This window comes from Scomber scombrus, chromosome 5 (genome assembly GCF_963691925.1).
Source record: "Scomber scombrus chromosome 5, fScoSco1.1, whole genome shotgun sequence".
NCBI lineage: Eukaryota > Metazoa > Chordata > Actinopteri > Scombriformes > Scombridae > Scomber > Scomber scombrus.
The window spans coordinates 10,710,684-10,729,825 of NC_084974.1; the positions used below are offsets into that span (position 1 = coordinate 10,710,684).

The following is a 19,142-nucleotide window of genomic DNA, read 5'->3' on the forward strand; positions in this document are numbered from 1 at the left end:
GTTTGTGAGCTCATTCAAAGAGCTGTTTAAAATTTACATTTTTATTGGCCCCCTAGCTGTGCCTTTGACTTGTTTTTGATAACATTCATTCAGTAATTTGCTCTGATGACTAAAACTCGTTAAACTGATCTACCCATTCATTTATGTATTCATTAATTCTCATTGTACACATATATATGTGCTTAGTGTTCCCTATTATCCCCTATCTCTTGCTACTTCAATTAATATTCTGATTTATCGCCAAGTCGTTTTATCTGTGTATTCCTTTACAACAGAGATGAAGGTCCCTGTAGTCAGAGTTCAAGACTTTTAGATATAGGACTAATTAATTTATAAATTAATTAATCAATGGAGGTGGTGCCCCTTTTAATCTTACAAGTGCATGATATTGATTTCCAAATGTGGTAACCCCAACACTGAAAGCATAGCCAGACAGGAATATTTCACATTGCACTCTTTACTTTTCCTGCATGCTCATCACATACTATTAATACAAGTCACGGTTATTGTAACACATCACGAGACAGCAAGACATATAAATAGTATTGTTTTAAAAAATTGCTAGCCTCTTCTGTGTTAAATCTTAAAAACAAGCACCAATACTGTAGATTAATTGGCACTGATATGGTGCATAAAGGCAGAATAAGACATCATGATACATTTTCTTCATGTATGTGTTGCATTGCTACTCCTGCATACATGTTTTTATTTTTATTTTTATTATTCATTTTATGAATCAAATATATTTTTTCAGGGCTAGCCAGCTGTACATTTGTGCTAAACAAATCCAAGATTTCATCACCATGGCATCTTTTCTGTCCTGTCAAATTTTTGTTTTCATAAAGGCATCATAATATCATGATAGTTATAAATAAGCCAGCCCTCCAGGTCAAGTCTTCTCCTTAGTCAAATTCATATCAGGAATGATCATATTACATCTTTAAAGGTGGGAAACTTGAGGAACAGCTGCTGCTCAGGGAACATCTGCTGCTCAGGGAACATCTGCTGATGTAAATCCACATGTTCTGTGTTTGTTTGGTGCTAAAAGCACCCTGGAATCTGGTGAAAATCAAATGCTTCCCATGTAGTTATGATCTCAGTGGCCCTGATGATCCTTGTGCAACTGCATTCTCTCTTTCTCCACTTGGAGGCGCTCTCTTTCGATCTGCAGTCTGCCTGCCTCAAATCTGAAAAACTGCAGTCTCTCTTTCTCTAACTGCAGTCTCTCCTTCTCCAGTTTTATCCGCTCTGTCTCCAGATCCACCACTGACATCCACCCTTTACCTTGCTTCTCTCTCTCCCTCTGTCCGTCATGAGTGGAGGATAAAGACGACGTGGAGGAAGAGGGGGGGCCTTGTTGTTGTGGCAGGTTAAAAGGGGAGTCGACGTGTTCCGATTGGCGTAGCACAACTCTCAGTCTCTCCCTCTCCACCTGTAATCTCTCTCTCTCCAGCTGCAGCCGCTCCCGCTCTACCTCCATTTGACGGAGTCGCTCCTTCTCCACCACCAGCCGCTCTTTCTCCACTACCAGGCGTTCAGTTTCCACGGCCAGGCGCTGTTTCTCCAGCTCCAAACGCTGTTTTTCCACAGTAACCAGAATCCCCGCTCCCATGTTCTCGTGACTGGATAGTCCACCAAAAGCATGAGCTGATATCCCCATCAGGCCACCAGCCGACGGCAGGTCTCGGCTGGTGGTTGAGGTCGGAGCTTTAGAGGAGCTGAGTATCTCGAAGTCGTTGTGGGAGTAGACCTCGGCAATGTGTCCGTCGCTGTGTGACTCAATGTCGCTCAGGAGGGAGGGAATGTCATCTTCATCTAATTCCCCATCTCCATCTCTCATATCGCCATCCAGCTAGAGCCAGAAAGATTAGAAACATTGATCAATAAAAAGAAAAGTTGAGCAGTTTTGAGCTTTAATTGTGTGTTAATTGGGGTGTTGAGTAATTTTAAGCTAGTTAGGTTAGTTTCCTAAATTATTTATGGGCAAAAATGTCATGAAATCAATCAAAAAGCAAGATTTTAAAAGAATATAGCTTAGTAACATTGTTAAGAAATAAGGTGGAATTATTGATGAAGATTGTAATAAATTGACAGATATCACAGAAATCTAGCTCTTAATGCGATCACAAAAAGCATTAAAATATAGTATTTAAAGTGAAACTACACCCTTATTAACCCTGAGACTGTGCTCTTAACTTCTGATCTCTACCTTGTGAACCTACATGAGCCCAATCAAAAGACTGGATTAATAAGAGCCACTTGAGCGACATAATGTGCTGGTATGATCACTGTAATATATTAAACAGAGCTAACTCTGCTAATGAGGACATTAATTAAGCTAATTATGACATTATCAAATACATGCATGCCAATACAGGCTACTTGTTTTCTCATAACCTAAGTGGCTTTTAATATGAGCTGTGCAACAACATGTTTGATAAAAATCTGTTTGTCCTCATTTATATGCAAATTTATTGCACAGACTCCGTAGTGTGAGCTACTGAGGGAACCTGTGGAGAAACAACAAAGCTTCTGTCATGTTTTGCTCTTGGGTGGACTTTATCTGCACAAGCAGGCCCTACTGGTGCACTGTTATGTTGATGTTTCTTACTCTGTATTCAACAACATCATCTTCCATCTTCACGCCCAGCGGTGCCATCATGGCCTGCCCGCTCGGCTCGCTGAGAGACGCCAGCTCCGGCCAGTCGCAGTGACAGTCCTTTGGGAAGCCCGAGAGGTCGAGCAGCTGGTCACACCCAGATCCCAGAGAGGCCGCCTCATGCTCAGGGGAAGATGGATCATACTCTGTCTTCATGGGCAAAGAGGAGGATGAGGAGGAGAGAGAGAGCTCAGCCTGAAGCTGTTTTCTCTTCATCAGCGAACGCCAGTCCAGGTAACGGCGCTTCACCTACAGAGGGAATCGGAAAGAAACTACATTTCTAGTTTTCTGAGCACTAAGAAACCAAAACTGGAAGAATATAAATGTGTGATTTCAATACAGAAATAAACAAACCTCAGCAGCAGTGCGCAGCTCTCCTTCCCCAAGTGAATTGACGCCTCGTGCCACTTCCTCCCATGCCTGTCTCTTCAGCTCATTAATGGCTGTGTTCTGTGCAGAAAACAGAGGAGAGAAAAAGAAAGAGAAGAAACAATTAGACTTTTCTTATTCTAACAGTTCTAGTAAGGCTTTTTGCTGACAGTGCGTTGTTGTGGTAGATGAATAAGTTCTTGTAAGTATGCAGAGTGTTTTGAGCAATGGACATTCCTGCCAAAATGATGCATATTCCAGTTTTCCATAGAACAAAATAAAGCTGCCATGTCTATAAAACAAAACTATCCTCTGGAGTATAGCCCAGCTGATACTGGATTTTTGAGGTAAATATCAGTATCAGTACTTAATGATGATATATCATGGATCATTGTTTTTACAAATATAATATAAACATTCCCTTAAGCTTGTTTGGTAAAGAATTATGACCAATGTACATTTAAACACTGAGTATGTTGATGCATTCTGGTGGACAAATTTGGGTTTTTTAAATGATTTCAAACATATTTTGGCATTTCTCTAGTACGATTTCTTGCTTCTGAAGAGCTTACACATATGCTGGTACGAATTTATCTGCAGCTCATATCAGCCAAGATAACAACCTTGGTGATTGATTGTTCTCACTCTTGGTTGTGACATGATTTTCTGATGAGCATGTTAGTTAATCATGACACATCTCTCTGATGCATTTATTTGAATTGACGTGAACATATATTTATCAAATTCTACTTTATTTTATTGAATTATTTTATAGGTATTTTTTGTCAATAAAAGTGACATTTAGACTTATATAACAGCTGATTTAAAAAAGTATTTTCGCATAATAACAAAAATAAAAAATAAAATAACAGTCAGGTGCCCAAATGAACACTGAAAGAGGTTTTCCTTGCTATAATCATTCCTTCTGTTCATACTGGCTTTTAACATTTCCCCTTCAAATGCACTTTGAATGCAAGTGATGGGGGCCAAAATCCACTGCTGCTGTGCTCACGGCTGTTTTAGTTTATCTAAAGATAATATGAAGCTTCAAAAGTCTGAAGTAGTTCTATCAAGTGGATATCTGCTACATGTAATGGTGTAGTTAGTATAATAAAAAAGACAGACTCTGGCAGTAGATAAACTGTAAGTTTGAAATATATCTACTTGATTTGACCAATTTAGACAGTTGGTTCTTTATAATACTTTCAGATAAACCTTTAAATAGCATTTTTGCTTGTGGATTTTGGCCTCCATCACTTTCATTGTAAGTGCATTATGAAGGGATCTTCTAATGGTCAGTGTGAACAGAAGGAATGATTACAGCAGGAACACACATTATTTTAGTGTTGATTTAGGTAACACAGACGTCTGTCCTTTAAGAAGAGGGTACGAAAGAAATGCAGAAGAATAGAAAAGTTTGCTAATTACATGGGACAGATGTGTTAGTTAATTGGTTCGTGCTGGACTTCTGGCCAACTCAGCTCACGCTTCAAAGGTCACAGAAAATATGTGTCTATGCTTTTTCACAATGAATGCATGTGAGAGTATCATTTGCAAAAAGAAACCTATATTTTATGCAGAATATCTTGCACTATACTACTGGTTAAACATAATTTTCAGTAATATAACATTGCAGTATTTGTGATGAAGAGAAGAGAAGAGAAGAGAAGAGAAGAGAAGAGAAGAGAAGAGAAGAGAAGAGAAGAGAAGAGAAGAGAAAGAGTATCTTCACCTGCTGTCTGGAGAACAACACATCCCTTCTCTTGTGGATCTCCCTGATGAGAGTCTGTGTCTCTCTCACACTGTAATTACTCTTCCTCTTCCTCTTCAGATGCTTCACCTGCAGAAAATCCAGCTTGGCAGCAGGGAGGAGACAGAACCCCCAGAAACACAGAAAAATGAATCAGAGATGAGGAGAAAGTAGTGGAGGAGGAAAAAAAGGTAGATGAAGAGATCATAGGAAACGTGGGTAGTTGTGGAAAGAGAAATCAGCAAAAAAATAAAAGAGAAATGTATCAGAAGAAAGAGGGGAAATGGAAACAGGGGTACAAAGAGAGATCAGACAGAGGGCTCTCCTCAGATGGAGAGCATATGGGCTTGTTGTAAAGGTTGGCCCATGTGCAACAGAGTCTGGCTGTGAAGCTTTCCTTCAAAAGCACAAAAGTTTTCATGAGAGAAGATTTCCCCCGTGGCTACACCAGTTCCTGTGAAGTTTTCCACCTGGGCGACTGATCCCAGCTGTTATATTATAGAGCCTGGATCTATCGGAGTTACAGAAAAATCAGATGGAAAGAAGTGTGTTTAGTGGTAGAGGTCACACTTGGTAGGCTGCGGGAAGGGTCACGGTTTGCTTTGATGAGACACCGATTAGATGTCATATTTTTCATCCAAAGTCTTGTAGGATTTTCCACCTTTATCTCCTGTGATGGTCTGCAGCCAAGTAAGAAGAACATCACCGCCAATGGCTCTGCAGACTTCCTTTAGGTAAAGCAGAGAGTAGTTTGTGTTAATGGAGTAAACATGTTACTCTAAATTGAGTGTAACAGTGGACACATTGTGACACATTCTCATTAAAGGATCTCTCACTGACTTAAATATTTGTCAGCCAACAAGAAATCCAGATTGATTGCTGACACTAAACAGCTTTGAAATAACACTGCATTTCCTCTACATCACATAAAATCATAAACCTGTTGTGCTACACTTACACAGCATTGCATCTCTCAATTAACTCAGAAATTAGATCAGATTTCAAATTAATCAAAGGTGTATAGATATATATTTTTTAATCACTGTGCGTTTCTTCCATTAGTCTAAAATGTGGACGATTCACATTGGTTGATATTTCTAGTTCAAACAACGTGCTTTTCGTTTCGAGTATTTTTTCCAGGAAAAAACATGAAATCGCCACGACCACTAACACTGTTGTTTTCTGCATTAAATCTTCCCATTACCATCTGCAGGAGGATCTTGTTTGGGTATATATTGGTAGATTTACTCACCTTGGGCAGCTCAGCCGTGCCGCAATCAAAACAACATAGTAGCGATGTAATTTTAATGCTGCGTTCAGGCTCACCTCGAAGACTGAATAAACTAGGAACAAAATTGTAAACACGAATTTTAAGAGACAGAATAACTCGACATATGACATTGCAATAGAAGTATTTCTTTATCTTTTGTTCAAGTAACACATTACTATTTTTCATTCTGTTGCAGAGGAAAGACGGTTCATTGCTTGTTAAAAATGTAGGCTAAGATATGTTTTCATGGGGCAATGAATGAGATACAACATCTGTACCGTTTTCAAACAACTTAAATTCTTTCTTATCGCACTTCACACCTGTGCTGTATGGAAACTATCGCTGCAGACGTGGTATTTCTCCCCCCGCTTCAGCTGTTTTTCTTTGTGTATACAATATTCCTGAGGGAAGTGAATGCATCGTTAGTGTCAGACCGTTCCAATCGCTCCTATTGGCCAATCCTCCACTGCGCCTACTTGTGACGACAGTGACGTTCGCAGGAGTCTTCCGGGTGTGTGAATGTAAACAGAGAAACTGCAGACAGAGTAGATGGGCTCTGTTCGCTGGGCTTTTCGCTGTGGTTCGTGGAAACCGAGCAGGTCCGACTGGCTGTTTGCTGCTCGGTGTGTGCAGCCGGAGGAGAAAGACAGAATCGGAGAGTTTTTGTTTGCAAAAGATGCCAAATCAGCCATGGTAAGTCTGACTCTGCACTGCCTCTAACTCCTTGCTGTGTAACCACGTCTATGTGTCTGATCCATGCTCCTCTGTTATTATGACTCTCTCAGGCTGGCAGGCTGCTGCTGAGGAGGTTTGTGTGTGAGAAGATGCAGATTCCCTGGTCAGAGATCCGACTGGGAAGATCTCCAAGAGGGAAGCCTTACCTGGCTGCACCACTGAAGGTTTAATAGCATGCAATCAGTCTCACTAAAGTGTGATATCATAACAGTTTTTATTTTATTTTATTCGATTTTTAGTTGTTTACACATATGCAAAAGATACAAATTGATATTTAAACACAGAAACGACCAAATGTGATGGGGAGGTGAAAAAAAACAACCTCAAAGGGGCTTGAACAGAGCACTATTTGGTGCATACCTTACTCAATTAGGGGAGAAAAATTAAGAGTATGACAAAAGAGAATATAAAAAGATTGTGCACAGTACACATCCATATACAAGTACACAAAGTAATTCAAATTCAGTCAAAAGGAGAGAAACAAACCTTCTGTGGATCCTTTAAATGATGCAGGTGTTAAGTTTAAGATATGAGTCCATATGATTGAAGCTCCATGAGTTTTTTCAACAGACAGGAAGGCCACATTTACGTTTAGATAAAGTCTCTTTGTTTTCCTGATAATGCACTGACTACATCATGACAGAAAGCTGCACATTTCTTATCGTTCTTGTCGAAATACATTGATTCCAGGTGTGAATTTATTTGAATCTGTCTAGCTCCTTAGAGAAGTGTTGTGGCTGTAATAGAGTGAGATGGATGTTAAATAAGTGGGGACTCAAATCACAGTTTACTGTACTTAACTAGAGCTTCAATTAACCATTATTTTCATTAGTAATTAATCTTAAGCCCCAGATGATGCCTTCAAATGGCTTGTTTTGTCCCAATCAGTTGTCCATAACTCAAAGATATTCAGTTTACTGTCATAAAGGACTAAAGTAACCAAAAAGTTATTCACATTTAAGGAGCTGATATCAGACAATTTTTCTTTAAAAAAATACCCAAAACACTCAATTAATTATGAAAACTGTTGGTGATTAACATAATATATTGCAACTATTGATGGGTGATATAAAACCGAATATCGAATTTTTTCACCAGATACCATAATGTTGATATTGTGACAATATTGTAGGGCCATTACAACCTTTTTACACAATGACATTTTTTGATAAATAATCATCAGTAATGTGAATATAGTGACTAAGTGGGTACAAGCAAATAATACAACAGCCAGAACAGTCTGGCAAGTTCAGAAAATTACATCACTTTACTGTAATGCAGCCTCTACAAACCACAATTTTGATATACTGTTGATATATTGCCCACCCCTATTGGCAACTAATCTATTAATCATTGCAGCATTATACTCAATGTATAAATATAATTACTGTATATGTACTGTAAGTTTAATAATGATCATTTAATGAGCATCAAAGTGGCACAGTATTGTAATATGACTTGGCTTTGTGTATCTGCAGTTTTGCGTACATCCTCACCTCCTTCCAGGGTGTGCAGAGGCAGTCAGGTAGAAGTATCAAAGCTTTAATGAATATAAAACAACATCCCCCATGCTTCCTGTGTTTCTGCCTCCAGGTGTGTTCAAATTCAGGCCCTGAGCCCCGGGACTGGAGTTTCAACCTCTCCCACCAGGGGGACTATGCTGTGCTCGCTGCAGAGCAGGGGATGCAGGTCGGCGTGGATATCATGAAGACCACCATGCCAGGTAAATGCTGATATTAACAGTTAAAGCGGCAACAATATAATCATAATAACCAGTATTTGTGCTTACATTAAGATCTGCATATATTTTACTGACAATCAAGTGATAAAAGTATCACAACTTTTTCTTTTTTATTGAATAAATGTACTAATAATTGCCGGTCTATATAGAAGTATGTTGTTTCTCCCTTAGTTTTGATTTTCCTGAATTGGGGAATATTGTATGTGGGTCAATGACGTATAAGGATTTGGAACAACTCAGTTGTAGAATAATAAAAAACAAGCATATCTAATGCAGTAGTTCAAACATTCAGAATGTTGTGTACCTGAAAGTTCATATTATAAATTTGAAATTAAGTGATTTTAGTGGGTTTTTTCAAGAATAATTGGCACTGGTCATGTGGTGCGACCACGATTCATCTTGAAATAAATTAATATACTTAACATGCTTCACATCTTTTTTTACAAGTTTTCAGTAATATAAAGTGTTTGGAAACAAAGTATTTGCATTTTTTAAACATTTTTTGTAAATGATGATCTTTTATTTATATAAGATATTTCAAGATGAATCATGGTCGCACCACATGACTTTTTTTTCAGGCCAGTGCCAATTAATCTTGAAAAACCCCCACTAAAATCACTTTCAAATTGTAATATGAATTTTCAGGTACACAACATTCTGAATGTTTGAACGACTGCATTAGATATGCTTGTTTTTATTATTTAAAATTGAGTTGTTGAAAATCCTTATACGTCATTGACCCATGTACAGTTGGAAAGTAAAATGAACAGGCTCACAACGATATGGCAGAACAGAATGAAGCGAATTAAATGAAAATCAGTTTGTTTGTCTTCCTTCAAATTACTTACCATCACAAATTTTGTGTGCAAAATAACAAACAAACCTCCTCATCTCCAGAGACTGAGAGTCGCTTACAGCAATAATGTTTGGAGGGGAAAAAAGGAAGAGGAAAGAAGGGCAAATGGTGGCAAAATGAGATTGGCTATGAGAGCAAGGTCAGGCATGGGAAGAAAATGAAGAGAAGTAATAAGAAGCAAATTCAGTTAAGAAAACACTGCCATAATCTCTGTCACTGTTTCTCCCAAACTGTTGGCTGTTCATTCATTTCAGCTTATGTTGATGTTAGATGTCCAAACTTCAAACATGCACTACAGCCAAATCCAAACATGTTTGAATAGATCCTGATGGTGCTGCCTAGATCAGGATGCAAAGTAGCAAAAATCAGCTCTTATGTGCTTTTGATACTGTTGGTCATTTACCATCAGTATCATCATCATCATCAATGTGTGGGTGTTCATTTTTGTTATTTTCACTCACCACTTATTCTTTGACGCACCTGCCTGAATAAAGTGAATCTTAATCTCTTATATAACTTAATGGACACATCAGGTGTCCATTAATGATCATTTGTGATAATTATCATTAACAGACAAATCTTCCCCAGTAGGCAGATAAATTACTGCATGTGTATTCCCCCAGTCTGACCACAAGGAGTCGCTGTTGTCTTGTTTATGTAAAAGGTCTATGTGTGTGTGTGTGTGTGTGTGTGTGTGTGTGTGTGTGTGTGTGTGTGTGTGTGTGTGTGTGTGTGTGTGTGTGTGTGTGTGTGTGTGTGTGTGTGTGTGTGTGTGTCTATGTATGACCATCAAATCTGTGGAAGAAACAGTCCAAACTAATCTAAAAAAAGGAGTGTGTTTGCAGTCACCTTTGTCATATCTGAAACCATCAACTATCTCCCTTCCACTTCATTTTGTTTCTCCTTCCTTTTGTTTTTGTCTCCTCCCTTTCATCTGTCTCCCTATTTTTTTTTCCTATGTCTTTTCTTTTCTTTTTTCCCTCACACTTTTCCCATATGCTTTCATGCATCCCTCTTTTCTTTTCCTGCAGGTACCAGCTCTGTGCACGAGTTTTTCCGCATCATGACTCGTCAGTTTACAGCGTACGAGTGGAGCGTCATCCAATCAGCCGGCTCGGAGCACCTGCAGCTCGCCGCGTTCTACCGCCACTGGGTAACCATGGCAACCACACTACCCTGTCATCACATTGCATCGCTGCTAGGCCCTGCGGGCGGTGTTTTGTGTGTGTGTGTGTGTGTGTGTGTGTGTGTGAGAGGGAAACATAGGGAGAAAATAACATTGCCAACGTCGCCACTCACACACATAGAACATTTTGCGAATAGTCTTTTCTTCAAATTACGTCTTCCTCTATCTCTCTCTGTTTTCTCCTTCTTTTTCATGTTTTTTCATTTTTTACACACACACACACACACACACACACACACACACACACACACACACACACACAGATGGACAGGCACAGCAATGGTGGTGCTAAGTAAAGATGTTGTGAGATTGAGAGGGTGGCACAGAGACGTCAGTCTCTGATAGCATCACCACACTGTTGACTAATGTCAGAGCCCGATGGTTTCCATAGCGATTAGCCTTGTTATACTGTTGTGGTTCATTGGCTGTCGAGCAGGGTTGGTTTTGACCAGACGCATAAACACAAACAGTCACTCTTGTATAGTCACTGTTATACATGTGTGCATAGATTCCCATCTGTTGTGGATTTAAGTTACTTTGTGCTACTGAGCCAACACACACACACACACAAACACACATATTTTCTTCACTGACTTTACTGGGTGTGCTCCCTTTTCATCAAGGCTCTGAAGGAGAGCTTCATCAAAGCCATCGGCACAGGGCTGGGCTTCAACTTGCAGAGGGTGGAGTTTCACCTGCCCTCTGAACCACTGACACAGGGCCGAGCAATGCGCCAGACCAAGATGCATCTAGATGAAGAGGAAGAAGTGGACTGGATATTTGAGGTGAGTCAGTTTGAAAACAGGTGTGAAGAATGAGACGGTCAAAGAAACACGATTTTTTAAATGTTCTGTACAAATAAATTGCAAATTGACAAATTGAAAAGCAGACAGGTAAGTTTCAACACTGATTGTGTTACCAGATTTCAAAAAGGTGTAGACAGCACACATAGCAGTAGTATAGCTTGTCTACAACTCTCATGCTACCTCATTTCATCATGATACCCAGCGTTTCTGTCACATAAGCCTGAGCAGAACAGGACTGGAAGCGGTTTGCTGTGTTTTCTGTTGCTGGTCAGATGCCAGATCTTACAGTCTGTAACTTCTGCTAATTCCATAGCCTGTTTGAGATGGTTTGGGCTTTGCCAAATGCACAAATCAAAGGAATAGTTCAACATTTTTGGGAAATGGATGAGGGATGAGAAGACTGATACCACTCTCATGCCACATATGAGATGCAGCAGGTTCGCTTCGCTTAGCTTAAACACTGGAAATAGCGGTAAATAGCTAGCCTGGCTCTGCCCAAAGATAGAAAATCAACATACTAGCACCTCTAAAGCTCACCAATTAACACGTTAACCATGTTTATTTAATCTCCACTGGTTACCTGGTAAATGCACAGTGACAACAAGATCCAAGATGTTGCTAGAGGGTAAGAAATAGTCGCCCCCCCCCCCCCCCCCCTCGTAAAACCACAACTTCTACTGTCCTAACCCTTACCCTAACCCTTATCAAGAAAATGAATTAGTGTGTTTCCCAAAATGTCAAACTATTCCTTCAAGAAGAAAAAGAAAGAAGGTTTAGTTAGTTGTAGAATATGGAGAAAAAAACACATGTATTCATAGTTATAGTTGCAAAGTGAATCACAGGTGGTCTTACAGAGATTGCTATAGTGGGGGCTCTCAAGTGGCCCTCCAGCCCTCCTAACACCAAGACAAGAGATCAGAGGAGTCCACCTCTCTATCAGAGCAAAAGAATCATCTGTTACAATCACTCCTCCCCTCTCCATTTCACAATTCATTCTCTTCCTCTGCTTGTATCCGCTCTTCTCGTGTCTCCTCTCCACTTTTCTCTTTGATGTTTTCTCTCCAGTATCCCCCTCTCTTTCCTCTCCTCTCACACACTTCACTTCATTGTATGCTCCTCTCTCCTCTCCTCACTCTCTACCCCCCCTCCTCCTCCCCTCTTCCTTCTCCTCTGGCCATTTTCCTCCATGCCCAGTGGCAGAGGAATTAACAAGTGACTGCTAAAAGGTTAACAGTAGTCTAAAAAGCCTGATGTTTTCCCTCATCCTCTCCTCTCCTCTCTTGTTCTATCCCTCTAGGGTTAGTGTAGGCCTAATGCTGTTTTAGTGTCTGTGTTTGTACACCAGGGAATAACAGCTCACTTATATCGATCGCAGGTGGATGGTAATGCATGTGTCCTCTTTTTAGTTATAGATTGTAGAGCAAAGTGAAGTAATACCAACATACATTATGTGGGATTTGTTTAGATGTAAAGGTTAAAAAGAGGCTGGTTGTAAAGCAGATGAATAATGCACAGAAGGATGCAGAGAAAATAATTGTAATGGTTTTGTTATAAACGTACTGTTGGTTTTTGTTGTATGGTGTATTTATATGATATTTTGGTCGTATTTGAACAAGCATCTCAACAGGTCCATATTTACTGTAGATGTCGGTAATTCAATCAGAGGATTATTTATAAATTAAGGACCTCAAGATTAAGATAAGGACCAAGATTGGTCGAGATATATATATATATATAGAATATAATAATAAATAATGACATCATATTGAGCAAAAGATCATGTTTTTATACATTTGTACTTTTTTTGTATTAAAGACATTCTGTTCTGTAAAGGTGTGCTTAAGGTGAAAATAAAAACTGAACATTTTAGATGCTCAATACAGTAAAGACTAAGTACACAAAGATGTCAGAATGTAACAACAGTATTGACACGTCAGTGAAGCTAGTCATCCCTTCATCCCTTCATCATTATTGTGATCAGTGAATGATTGCAGTGACCTGAAAGGGTCAAATTAAGTCGAACTGAATCGATTTTTCAGATTTATCTTCTATAAAAAGAGACACACTTGGAGTGTGAACAGAAAGATGAGATGAGCAGCAGTGTTGTTGACCCCGTGACTGTGTCAAAGAGCAGGTGTGAGACCTGTTACATGCTGACTTTACCTGCTGAACTCCAGCGATGTCACCTTTGCAGCCTGGAGACACAAACACTCAACGGATGTAATGAATTGCACACACATGCATTCAAAACAGACTGTAACCAAGCCAGTACTCTTTTCTATTTTTATCAGGAATTGACAGAATGATCAATGTTAATGACATTTTATGTGGATATTTTTCTTCCTTTATTTTTCCTTTCTCCTCTTTTCCAATCCAGTCTGAGCTTTTTTACTCAGCTCCCTACTCTCTGTTCCTCTAACTCATCACAACACACACACACACACACACACACACACACACACACACACACACACACACACACACACACACACACACACACACACACATACACATACACATACACATACACATACACATACACACACACATACACACACCCCACCACCTGTTACTCCCACATACACACACTCAGCTTTTGGCCTTTTAGTCCAAGTGTACGAAGTGTTACGAAGCCAATTGCAACACACCATTGGTATTTGGAGTAGAGGGTATGGAGTAGACACTGATCCAAACCCAAAGCCTTTGAATGGATACGTACAACTTGTGTGTATCTTCTATCATTTGAAACCAATAATATCAATAACATGTTTTTTTGTTTAGTAAGGAGGCCAACTGTGATAAAAATCACCATAGATTTACATAAAGGAAATATGGGATGTGTATTAATCACATATGCTGTAGGTCAGATGTTTTCGTCAACCTGTGCATTGACATTTTTCAGTGAATACATTTATGTTTGATGTTTCCTTGCTAGAGAAGCAATGTGTGACCGTTAAATGCAGTGGTTGTTTGACTCCACTTTCACTTTGTGCTCCTTGGAAAATCATGCACACAGATCACAAGCATATATTCAAGAGATGATGCAGAAGTGGAGGTATGCAGGGTGAATGTATGAATAAAGACCTGATAAGGGTGCAAATATGCATTATTTATCAAATCGAGAGTATTTGCTCTGAATTTGAATCAGTTTAAAAGAGGGTTGTTTTTATTTAGTATGATATACAGGCTATCAATTTGCATGTGTGCTGATGTGTGTGTGTGTGTGTGTGTGTGTGTGTGTGTGTGTGTGTGTGTGTGTGTATGTGTTTCTGCAGGAGAGCTTGCTGGACACTGACCATCATGTTGCTGTGGCACTTGGAGCGGCAAACAAAGCAGGCTCTGCAGTAAGAACACATCTTCAACATTTGACAGTTGCTTTCATTGATACATTAGGAGCAGTTTGGGAACTTTGTTTAGTTTTTTTGCTGCTGCCTTCTTTTTTCACAGCGTCCCCCCCCCCCCCCCCCCCCAAAAAAAAAAAAAAAAGTATATGCATGGTAACTTTGAAAAAAACACACCAGTCTTGTAACAGTTTTGCATCTTGTCACTTTGGAGTTTTTTTAATTTTACAACGGCTTAACCAGCTGCATCTGAGCCACTGATACAAACTTTAATTGAAAGTCTATTTAAAGAAATGTGTTTTTCTTTTTGTGCCTTCAGTCGGATGTTTGAGTTTCACTGATTTGAGCAGAGTTTGACACTGAAAGGCCATTTTCACATTCATCTGCTGAAAGAGGAAGTTTGTTCATGCACACCTTAAATCTGAGTTTAAGGAGGGCAGACCTACGAGAACGATTTGTGATATCACAACTAGTTTGGAAGCTAATCCTGGTCTAATAGGCAGCTTTCCCAAGAGTGATGTGGACAATTGAAGCCTCCAGTGCACATACACTGAAACTGGATTTACAGTGAAGAAGGAGGCTTTTTGCAATCGTTTTGAAATGAGAAATATTTGCATGTTCATAGATGTCTTAAAATATATCTGTCAGTAATTAAACATGAAAATAATCTTTAGTTGCAGCACTGTTTGATATTGCACTCTTCCCATGAATAAGAAGACTCTCCTCTTCCCTCTCTTTGTGTCTCTCAGCCTCTTCCTTCATCGCTCCCTCCTCCCACCACTTTCACACTGCTGTCGTTCAGCGACCTCATTGCCTCAGCCTCGCCTTTGACAGAGGAAGACTCCGCCTACTGGGACAGCTTCAAGATGAAGACCGAGGCACCACAGAGACAGAGAGATACACACACATCCACGACTGTCTCACACTGACACATACCTACAAACACGTACTTTTCTGAAGCTGCTTTCTCATTCAACACAAGTCCAGTCAAGTTTATTTATTAAATCCAAAATCACAGGTTTGTCTCAGTGGACCTATGCACCTACACAGCATATGTCCACTTAACTCTACACACCTGATACAGACACCAAAATACTGTTCAGCCCATCCAAAAAACATGACTCAGCGGACTGATGTGCTGTGAAGTACCTGACTTCCTGTGATAAATTTTATGATACTGTCTTTTAAAAATAAGAAATAGATAATGTCATTTCAGGATACATTTAGTCAGTGTGTTCTCATTATTGATCCTTGTACTGTATGTTCTTACAATCCTCAGACAATGTGATAGAAATAAATCTGTAAGGAAGTGTGAATATAATGTATAATATTGAAGATAAGTAATACATAATCTACAAACAAAAAGATGATGATTTAAGGATAAAATAAAGTTTGCAATGTGCAGGGCGTGATGTTGTAGTGTTGGCAATAATTTCAAGCAAAAATTAGTTTTACATGTTTGAAGAGTTTTTGATGTAAAGCACGACCCTAGAAAACCTTTCAATTCAGTGAACTTCAGTTTAATTAAAATTCAAGGTGTGTTGATGGATTTATGCATTTCAAGTACAGTACATTGCCCATATATGCACGTACATACATGTCCACTGTCCACATCGTTCTCATCTTATCTTGCACTCATATTCTCCTTCCTTTGTTCCTCCGCATTATCTCTGCCATTCTGTATTTCTTTTTGTCTCTCCCTCTCCATCTCTTATTGTGTCTCTTCTTCTGGTACAGTATCTGTTTTACATTTGGCTGACCATCACAATCTCTCTTTTCACAGTTAATTTATTTTCCATCCTCCCCTTCCTCCTTTCTTGAGGACAGCTCATAGATGATAGTGTCAGTCTGTATGTTCAACCTTTTTCTTTTCAGCATCACATTACTTTAATCGCAACCTGTAATCATAAACCCTCTCGTCTTTACACACAGGAGGAAATAACCGACTATCATAAGTTAGATGTTAAATAATACAGTATGTATGTGCTGTTGATGCAATGTTAGTCACGTTACACTTCATGCTCCACCTTCTCTTCTAACCTCTGAGGGGAGCAGATACACAAACACATGAAGTGGCTGCTACAGAGCTTGTTACTGAAACAAAGTGACACTAAGATCAAAGCTGATGTGAGGTTGAAATCAAATTTGAATTCAAATCTATTAAAATGAATGCAAATACTAAAACAGCTGGACCCTTCAACACTGACAGCACAAAAAGAAATGATTGGTCATTATATGTGTGAAAGGCAAACATACAATTGTCTGACCTGCTGTGTCCTCACACACAGGAACCTGACCCTTGACTTCATGTTGGTTGCTTTCTTTTTGTTTGTTTGTTTGTCATTATCATTGCTTAATTTGCTATGCTCTCTCCTTTTTCTGCCTCCACCACCCCTTCTTATTTTTCTTACCATTGATTCTATTTTTGTAACCTTCCCCTTTCATGAGAGTAGAGGTGAATTGTAGGTATTGATGAATAGCAACCTATCGTCCAGATGGCTTTGTGTTTGTACGTGAAACACATACACACGGATGTAGACAGTCTGAAAAAAAGCGTGAGCATGTGCATGCACTTGTGTACACTGTGGTGAAAGAAATAGAGCTTGAAAGCACACACATGCAGCCACTGCCTCCAGCTGGAGTGAATTAGTTTGCCTCCTTGCCGTCTTAAATCTTGCATCCTCTCCAGCAGTGAGGGAGGAGAGAGGAGGCAGAGGGGTCAGACTGGAGTCACACAGGCTTTCCTCAGAGACAGACCATTTTTAGTAGCCTCAGGTTTACTGGCATGTTGGAGACAAGACCACAGGAATAGATTTTGTTTTCCAAGTGTGGGATGGAGACAAGAGTGCTTTGGGCATCAGTCTGAGAGTTTACCTCGAGGTGAGAGATGAGACCCAGCTCAGCCTGCTGTTGAGGACAAGAGCAAAGTTTGGAAGAGGAGGAGGAGGAAGACAGGAGTACATTTTGTGGTTCATTTTGTGCCAGATTTGAACTTTCACTGGCACATTATTTTTTATTAAAGTACCGTAGATTCATTTTTATTAACTTCAAAGTTTTACACACATGTTTTAAACTCCTTATTTTCTATCCTTATTTCAAAGATGGAACCTTGATGGTTACAGTCCTGACAAACACTCTTGACAACCCTTGACATCTTGTATTTAGATGAATCTCTTAATGTGTGTGTGTGTGTTATACTGACATGAATGGATTTCCAAGAAATGTCCAAGCACATAAATAAATACAACATTTTTTATAAACCTCTTTTCATAGAAGTCAAATGCTATACCAGTAATTGAGATAAGCACAGGATGGTAAATATGGTTTAGGAAACTAATGCACACCAATAAACAAGTGAAATACCTAAAATGAACACAAGGTGACTTAAAATATAAATAAAATCCGATAATAATAGCAAAGGATTTAATAAAACTTACTTTGCAATAATTAATTAGATAAGGTAACAATTAAAGATAAGTTAATGATAAGAGAACAGTTTAAATAAAAGGAAATATGAGAAATGTTATCATTATCATTATCAATCATCAAACACCTGCAGAGCAAACCTGGAAAATACCTGTAAAATCTTAACACACTAACACACTACATGGTTACCACATAATATCTTGCACTATAAGAGGCAAGACACTCTGCAACCTCACTGCTAGATGCCACTAAATCCTACACACTGGTCCTTTAACTGAATATGTTAGCATGCTTATGTTGGCATTTATCTCAAAGTGCAGCCTCTCAGAGCTGCAGCAAGTGTGGCTGTAGACTCTTTTGTTTTTAGTCAAGACTGATTTGAGGAGAACAATTAGTTTATTAAGCATGCTTATCTCTGACACCAGCAGAGAAATATAATGTCAGCGGTTGATTTTTCAAACATTTTCAACAATCATTGAAGAGAATAAGGTGGTTAAATATGCTGCTTTGGGTCTTAAGGTTTAAAAAACAAATTATTCCTCAACCACTGCAGGGAATTTTAAGCTGAAGGCTGAAGTGATTTACTGTAGTGTCAAAGACTAGACTTTGTTATGTCTGTCTGGCCCGGCTAGAAAGCATATTCAAAGGTTTGGTGTGGTTTCTTTTTCTTCATGGATACTTGATTTTTTTGTGGTGCTTCTAAAGGAGTGTGATGCTACTTTGATGTAACTGGCAGTTTGGAGTCAGCAAAGAGGAGGTTGACATCGCCCTGAGTGAAGCTTTCCTTTTCCAGTCTGAGCTTTGAGGTTCATGTGTGCTCACTCAGCCATGAAACAGTCGATGTTGCTGCAACAGAAGAAAATACATGATTATATGTGCCACTTCTACTTACAAAGCTGGATCACTGAGGGTGTTTACACTTCAGCTTGACTTTGGAGTTTTTTCAGTGATCCTTATTGTTTCACTTTCACCACTTAGCATCCCCATTTTAACTCACTCAAGA

General features: G+C 39.2%; 2 protein-coding genes across 2 annotated transcripts; one reads left to right on the forward strand and one right to left on the reverse strand.

Moving 5' to 3' along the window:
• Positions 1–456: 456 nt before the first annotated feature.
• Positions 457–4,931, reverse strand: msantd4 (Myb/SANT-like DNA-binding domain containing 4 with coiled-coils; the record flags this gene model as incomplete). The annotated part of the gene is made up of 4 exons (XM_062419365.1): positions 457–1,852; positions 2,612–2,908; positions 3,014–3,109; positions 4,761–4,931. Coding segments are annotated over 4 exons (1,320 nt in total), but the record flags the coding sequence as incomplete, so codon positions are not given.
• Positions 4,932–6,569: 1,638 nt separating this feature from the next.
• On the forward strand, positions 6,570–16,122 carry aasdhppt (aminoadipate-semialdehyde dehydrogenase-phosphopantetheinyl transferase). The gene is made up of 7 exons (XM_062419110.1): positions 6,570–6,741; positions 6,834–6,947; positions 8,377–8,506; positions 10,412–10,533; positions 11,190–11,351; positions 14,648–14,716; positions 15,463–16,122. The coding sequence occupies exons 1-7, from the start codon at positions 6,598–6,600 to the stop codon at positions 15,640–15,642; spliced, it is 921 nt and encodes a 306-aa protein (XP_062275094.1). The 5' UTR covers positions 6,570–6,597; the 3' UTR covers positions 15,643–16,122.
• The last annotated feature ends 3,020 nt before the right edge of the window (positions 16,123–19,142 follow it).

Bases quoted from the DNA above. Each gene is read 5' to 3' on its own strand.
- aasdhppt (XM_062419110.1), top strand. From the start codon at position 6,598: ATGGGCTCTGTTCGCTGGGCTTTTCGCTGTGGTTCGTGGAAACCGAGC. The intron at 10,534-11,189 runs GTAACCATGGCA...CTTTTCATCAAG, and splicing joins CCGCGTTCTACCGCCACTGG to GCTCTGAAGGAGAGCTTCAT. The intron at 14,717-15,462 runs GTAAGAACACAT...TGTGTCTCTCAG, and splicing joins CAAACAAAGCAGGCTCTGCA to CCTCTTCCTTCATCGCTCCC.